Genomic DNA, 7994 nt, shown 5'->3' on the forward strand with positions numbered 1-7994 from the left:
GATTATGATACACGGAGTATCGATAGTAACAAAGCAACAAATCATCAAGTCTAGCAGGCATCCGTCTGACGTATTTTGTATTTATTCACTTTGTTATCTATTATCCTAGTATTATTGATCATCATATAATATTTAATTGCAGATACAATTTTAACTATAATTTAAACATATATATCTACATATGTACCCAGTAAGCAAAATGTTAGCAGTCTGCCAGCAATTTGCGAGCAGATTCAAGCAGAATATTGCAGCAGATTGGTCTCAACTGCGTCCGCATTAAGCTTGTGTTCTGTCGGCAGAACCTGTCGACATAAAGCCCGAATCACACTATCGGCTCGCGGCTGCGATTGCGATTGCTTCAGCCAATCAGAAAGCACCAATTGCAAGTATGATTGGAGCGAAGCAAATCACAATCACAAACGCAATCGCAGCCGCAACAAATTAAACTGATGGAAATAATTACATATATTATTAGCCCCATTTTGCAAGCTTTATATATACTCATGACAAGAACTTGGATACGAGTATACAAAGTGAATAGTGCGCCGCATAGCGGTAAGCGAATAAAATATATTATTTCAATAAATTATATAAATAGCTAAAAGCTGCATATTCTGCTCGATTTCTGCTGCCAATTTGTCGTCAGATTGCGCGCGCGCAGATCTTGCGCGGTTTCTGCCGCCAATCTGGCATCGAACTGCATTGCACAGATCCTGCTTGGTTTCGGCTGCCAATCTGCTATGATAATTCTGTGCAAATCCTGCTCGGTTTCTGCTACTGATCTGTTGTCAAATTATGTCAGCAGGTTCTGTAATATTTCTGCTGGCATTCTGCTATCATTATCTGATATAACAGACTTTGTATACAATCTGCAGTCTTTCTGCTGACAAAAATTTGTAGCAAACGTTTGGTAAAAACTGTTCGAACAGACTTTGCTGACTGGGTATATACGCAAGTATAAAATTCTTATAAAGTGGGCGCTTATTAACCTTGTTGCATTACTGCTGTCACGAGAGGCCAGAACGAAAAGTGGATGTAGCACAGACATGAACCAATCGGCTGTTTTATCGGCTCCGAAAGTGGATGTGGCTATGTAGTTCTAGGTGGCGTAAAATGGATGTACGTGACGCTAGTGCACGACCTAGAAAAAGCGTCTCACTAAAAACGGCAGCGTAGCGACTCATTCTTCTCTCTGATAGCAGTTATACATTTAATTCCCAGACAACAAAATGTTAGCAGAATGCGTGCAGATTGGCAGCAAATTTAATCAGAATCCCACATCAAAACCATAGCTATCTGTGTCCGCATTAAGATCGTGTTTTGTCGACAAAGTCTGCAGACAGGCAATGTGAGCAGATTGGCAGCAGAAATCGCGCAGAGCCTGCGCACATAACCTGGCAGCAGATTGACGGCAGAAACCGAGCAGAGCCTGCGCACATAACCTGAGAGCAGATTGACAGCAGAAATCGAGCAGACTCTGTACATAATCAGCTGTTTAAATGAACACGACGCGCATTGACTTTTTAATAATCCCTGATCTATACTGCTATATATTTAAATGTATTTTCTTTTCTTTTATTTATGATGAAATCGGAAAGGAATATAAATGGAAGAAAGCAATTTAATTATAAAAATGTATATATATTTTACATATATTTGATATATAATGTTTTATAACATATACATATATATAAAAAATATCATTACATGTGTTTGTATGTGCATGCGTGAGTATGTGCGGTGCGTGCGTGTGTGTGTGTGTGTGTGTGTGTGTGTGTGTTTGTGCGTGCGTGCGCGCGTGTATAGAATGCTGTCACATTTGAAATTTGAAGGACACTATAAGGAACAATTGTAGTAACAATCAATTAATGAGATTTACGGCTTCTTTTAAGTGGAAGCCGCCGATGTATTGGAAGTATTTTACCTGAAAAAATTAATTGAAATGTATAATATATATGTATTTATGAATTAATAAGGGCAAAACTGTTCTTACTTACAACATCGGAATAATCATTATCATCGATGTTTTCAAATGCGTCCATCTGTTGTATTGATGAGATGGGAAGTTCAGCTGGCTTCTGTGATACGAAATGGCGATCTTGTATGCATTTTAATATTTTTTGTAATAGTCCATTCATTCTTCTGGAAACAAAAAGATTAAACAAACCCAAATAGCCAAGAATGTTAAAATCACGTTTTGCCAAAGCTTTGCGACAAGGTGTGCTTTAATTTTGACAACAATTTTGTAGCAATCATTTGTCTTGTTTTGGTTTGTCAAAAAGTTTGAAGCAAATTGACGGCAAAATTTTTCGTCTCACGATGCTGTAAATAATAGGAAAAGGCTTGCCCGTAAATTTTACGCATAGAAGAACACGTATGATGCTAATTCACGGTGTGACACAAACTTTACGCCAATTAGTAGCAAATCTTGTTATACACGCTATAATAGCAAATTTACGATAAGAACAGAGCAAATCTTATTGTACACAATATGATAACACATTTACGGAAAGAACAGAGCAAAGTATACTCTGGCACAACGAGACGCAAAATTCACGCAAATAACAGAGCAAACCTTGCCATGCACGGCATGACAGCAAATTTACAACTTTACTTTATTACAAACTTTACAAAAATATAGTATTCTGCCGATAGTTCGTTTATTCATCGCTATTATTTGCGCAAAATGTGCATCACACTATTGCGACAAGCCTTGCCAGCAAAAGCTAAGCTTTCTGCGGACACACCTTGTCACAATTTTGCTGCAAAAGCATGCTCGGGTTTGCTGCAAACTTTGCGCAAAGTTTGCATCATTTTGCTTGCTGGGAAGTTAAATTTTGAAATAAATGTCTTATATTAATAAATATGATATATTTCATACTTACTTCAGTTCGGCCTCCACGCGATCGAGTCGATCCTCTTCTTTCCTGTAATTATATATTGTTCACGAGTTACACGAATTCAAGGTTGGAGACCGAATCGCTCTCTCGTAAGATAATTGCTGGTCGGAAATAAAAAATGAGAAGGTGATTCTGATGTGATCTGGTAACTGAGATTATTTTATTATTAATTTGTCGTTTTGTACAGAGTTCCAAAACCGACGGCACGGGATTTGTCTTTTGGTCTTCTCGATTCGCACTGCTCTATGTGTTTCGTTGGAGAGACGCGGACTCAGAATCTTAACGATCCTTGTGGTCGCACTGGTGAAGAAAACAGCTATTCACACATATTTGATTTGAATCTTGGTATTGGAACCAATTGGAAAGCCTTTCTCGAAGATTGACCAAATATGGAATTGCGGGAGCAAAACATTCCAATTCATATATGGCTTTTCAACGCGATCATGTTGTTTTGATTTACAAGACATTGCGAAAAGGTCGAGAGCGAGCCCGAAACATATCGATCGAATAAGATTCTAAAACGAATAATAAAACAAGAAACGAAAACAATTTATAATTGCTCGAATTTGGAACATATATAAATATATATATTACAAGTACATCCTTTTGACAAACTCATATTTTTCTTATAAATTTTCGTACAAATAAATATGAGGGTACCTTTTCTCTGTATTTTTCTTTTGCGTGATTTCTTGTGAATAATGGGCACCATATCCTACATTTTCATCACGATGATGATGGCGTGTGTCTGGTTGCTGCATGGGCCAGGTTCTTGCGGTTTCCTGTAACTCAGGCAAAGTATTATTAGTATAATATGATTTGTTACAATTAGTAGTAAGTGTAAAATTTTCTGTATTGTGTGGGTGTTGCTGTTGGAGTACGATCGGCGATGTATGCGCGTGCGTTGTGGTGTATGTTGTGTATGTGAGTGTGCCATGTGTGTATTATTATTTAAAATAGGATTCTCATCCAGCATCTTGCTGATGTCCTCGAAGTCCTCGTCGATCATCCCTGATCCAATAGTAGCTACTACCGTGCTCCTCCTTCGCTTTGTTGGACTTTCATCCGAAGACGTCGTTTAATACCGCGAGGGTTTATTAACGAAGCGCTTTAGCCGATCCATATATCTTTAAGTATAAAAACAAAATATATTTTGTATATTAAGAGTACACACACACACACACACACACATCTACATTGTTTACATTTCTACACATGCATATATGCACATTAATAATATGCAACATATATAAATAATTTGCTAAAAACTCTTGTAATCATATGATGAAAGAATGCATTTCATACTTTTCATCTATTCCGTGTGTATAATAGTTGCGACAATGTATTTTGATGATTCCATATCATCTTCATCACTGTCACTGTCATCCAGTGATGTATTTTCCCAGAGAGGCATTCTGTAGCATTTCGATTTCACTTCATTCAAGTTAATAAGAACGACTTCGCTGCTAACGCTGCCACATTTATATATTTGAAAGGCTGAGGATTTCATGCCGATGTTATAAAAATTATCTACCTCTAAAAATCGTTTAATAGTCAAACGATATAAATTGTCTGCGACAATATTTAAGACGATACAAATCGATCCATCAAGTAAAATACAGCAATTGTCTTGCACATCAGTACTTAGGTATATTCCATTAAATTGTATTTTAGAATAATGATGACAATTTTCATCATTATTACGTGGCATTGATACGCGAATGGATGACTCGTTATTAAGATTATGGAGTAGCCCGTGATGTCTTATCTCTGTCATTCTGTTGCAAAATTGTTGAAGAGGTAGAGCCGGTTTTCTACAATACTTCCTAAAAATCGACATATTACTTTCATATGGAAAAGCGGAAAATGAATCTAAATTGCCAAGACGTTTAACATCATTAATGAGATGAAGAAGACCATGGAAATTGTAGCTATTGAAAGAACCCCGCACTAATCATATGGAAAATCTGTCCCGGTCAAATCAATTGGTTTTTATATATGTTGTAGCTTATGACCTACTGAACAAAATGATTTTCCATATGATTAGTGCGGGGTTCTTTGGACCATAAAGAGAGACACAACAAAGCACAAATTTTTGCAACGCGGATTCTGCAAATTTGAGATGCTTTCTCGATGGACACTTTGAGACCAAAACTCTTATAGAATCGTGTAAGAGTAAAAAGTACTTATACATTTGTTCGTTCAATATACCATACGTTACAACTGGCCCTATATAGAGAAGAAATTGGCGAAATTCTGTTGCTTTATACTTCGAATATACATCCAAAGATCTATTGCGTCTTGCAAATTCTGTAGGACAATATTTTTTTTAATATTTAAACGATCACTAATTCTAGAAATAGATCTTCCCGAAAGCTTCGATATTCGTGAGTATTTGCCATGTACCCACGCAGACAAAAATTTTTTCATAACACCTAAGCATACAAGATGCATATATTCGAAACCATTCCCATTGGCAGTACAGATAATGGGGTTGTACTCTCTTTGTGATGATCTTCATCTATGCGTAATAAATATTCTTCATCGGTGCGAAGAGGATGATTTACACCATTAAAGACGTTACGACCTTCGCTTTGTGTACCAGAAATTTTGCACTTAGAACAAGGGTGACCAGACATATGACCACGATGATTTAAAATAAAAGCTCAAGCTGGTGCATCAGCTATGAAACATTTTAATTTTATTGGTATTTTACTGCCACGAAAATTTATACCTCAGTTTGACATATCCAATTCATAAATACATATATATTATACATTTCAATTAATCTTATTTTTTCAGGTAAAGTACTTCCAATACATCGGCGGCTTCCACTTAAAAGAAGCCGTAAATTTGTGTTTGAAGGAAGCAATTACCGATTCACTAACGCGGTCGTTTACTTGGTGGGGTCGAGAGGAAGGACATCAACCTTTATATAACGTAATAAACGAATAATTTTAATTTTTTCGGACATTTATCTGCCCTATTTCTAAACAATCAGTCCAATATCGGAATTCCCTATGTTGGGATTGCATCAGAAATTGAACTGATCGAAATAATTACATTTTATATCTCCTGCCAATTGATCTTTGCAAGCTTTATATAATTCTCATGACTAAAACTCAAATACGAGATAACGCGCATCGCGTTCGCGTAGCGATAAACAAACGAACTAGCGGCAGAGTACTATTTTTATGTTATATATTAACTTTATTACAGTTAAGGCTCTCGCACAATAAAAAATATAAGGAACAGGGAACAAATATTAGCGATTAGGAATAAGGATTTAGGAACAGTTGCATTCCAACCTTTGAAAATCAATTGTTCAACGCACAACGAAGGAATAAGGAACAAAACCAAGGAATAAGTGATAAAATATACGCGATTCAAAAAAACAAAAAAAAAATAAAATAATTATATAACAGTTTTATAATAAATATATAACAGCTGTTATTTTAATTTTTTCCAATGTTATATAACTGTTATAATATATGTATTTGCTGGGATATGTGGACTTTTTTCGGATAGCTATAAATCTTGATTAATCGTCATAAAATCCATTTTTGCTGAAAATGTAAAACATATGCAAATACATTATACATACATTTATTAATGGAAAATAACAGAAAAAGTTTGGAGAGTTTTGGTGTATTTTACTAATCCATATTATCAAACACGAATAGTCGCATTAAAAACAAACTTATTTATTTCGATATATTTCACAAGAAATAAATCGTGATTTCTTTTGCTTCTGACGTCATAATTCAGTATGACATTAACAAGAGACCAAATGTTTTTTAAAGCTGGAATATAAAAAGATAAATATTGCTTGACATGTTCGCTTTACTTAAAAACAGCATTTTAAAGGCACTATATACACACATACCCATAGATTTGTATCTTCATTTTTATAATATGCAGCTAATATACAAAATGTTGAGGATCATATAAATTATTTAACAGTATATATATATATATACATCATGTGTACCCCTCTGAATCATACAACTTTTGTATAAAACATTTTTTTCCATTTTGCTTACTTTACGAGATATTTGCGTGTATTGATTAAAATGACTCACCCTGTATATGATTCGTTGCATCGCGCTGTATACAGGATGTCCCAAAGCACCCTTGACAACGCTCGTGAGCAAGTAGAGCACAGTAAACTGAACAGAAAAGTCCTGTACCATTTTTTTCTATAACGCTTAATAAAAGAGTTATTATTGAATAAAGTCTGGTCAATCAGCGCCGATTTTTAGCCGGACGCACGTCAGTGAGCCGCCCGTCTGTTAGTGTGTGTCGCCGTAGCGACGGAGCGCTCACGCACACTACCAGGCGCGCGGCTAAAGGTCGACGCTGATTGGCCAGACGTTATTCAATAATAACTCCTTTATTAAGCGTTATAAAAAAAAAATGTTACAGGACTTTTCTGTTCAGTTTACTGTGCTCTACTTGCTCACGAGCGTTGTCAAGGGTGCTTTGGGACACCCTGTATATTACAATTAAAACCAAAATTATAAATGGTATAGTTTAGAACAATGAAGAATCTTATAACATATCGCAATACAGTGATACATTCAAAAATCAAACATTATATATATCAGTGGCATACTTTAATAGGTAGATATTAACATCTTGATTAATCCTATTTGTACTAAGTTTGTGATGATAATTGCAATTTTTATGTGTTGATATATGTCAAGTTTTACTTTTTCTCATATTTTAATCAAAAGTTCTATAGCAAGAACATTCGTAATTTTCTGTAATTACTGAAAATCAATACACTTTTTAATTAATTTTATGTATTGAATAGTAATAAATAAATCAATTTTATCATGTAATTTATGTTATGAATATATTAATCTTCTCTTTAGAAGATTAATAACTGAATATAATAGATTAATATAAAATTATTGAATATACATTGTGTAAATACATATCCAAAAATAAAATAGTTCGAAATATTTTGATAATATAAAAGCGATATGTCTTCTATTTGTTAGATAATAAGACACATTTTAGATAAAAATATATCATATATATATATATATATATATATATATATATATATATATATATATCTAAAAATAT

General features: G+C 34.6%; 1 protein-coding gene across 1 annotated transcript; it reads right to left on the reverse strand.

Annotated features, from left to right (window-relative positions):
- Window positions 1-1861: 1861 nt before the first annotated feature.
- On the reverse strand, window positions 1862-4909 carry LOC115242776. The gene is made up of 5 exons (XM_029819309.1): window positions 4206-4909; window positions 3561-4027; window positions 2886-2927; window positions 1998-2142; window positions 1862-1924 (listed from the first exon to the last, which is right to left on the reverse strand). Exons 2-5 carry the CDS (start codon window positions 3659-3661, stop codon window positions 1862-1864), a joined length of 351 nt encoding a protein of 116 aa, XP_029675169.1. The 5' UTR covers window positions 3662-4027; window positions 4206-4909.
- Between the last annotated feature and the right edge of the window lie 3085 nt (window positions 4910-7994).

Source organism: Formica exsecta, unplaced genomic scaffold, assembly GCF_003651465.1.
Source record: "Formica exsecta isolate Colony F162 unplaced genomic scaffold, ASM365146v1 scaffold626, whole genome shotgun sequence".
Classification (NCBI taxonomy): Eukaryota; Metazoa; Arthropoda; class Insecta; order Hymenoptera; family Formicidae; genus Formica; species Formica exsecta.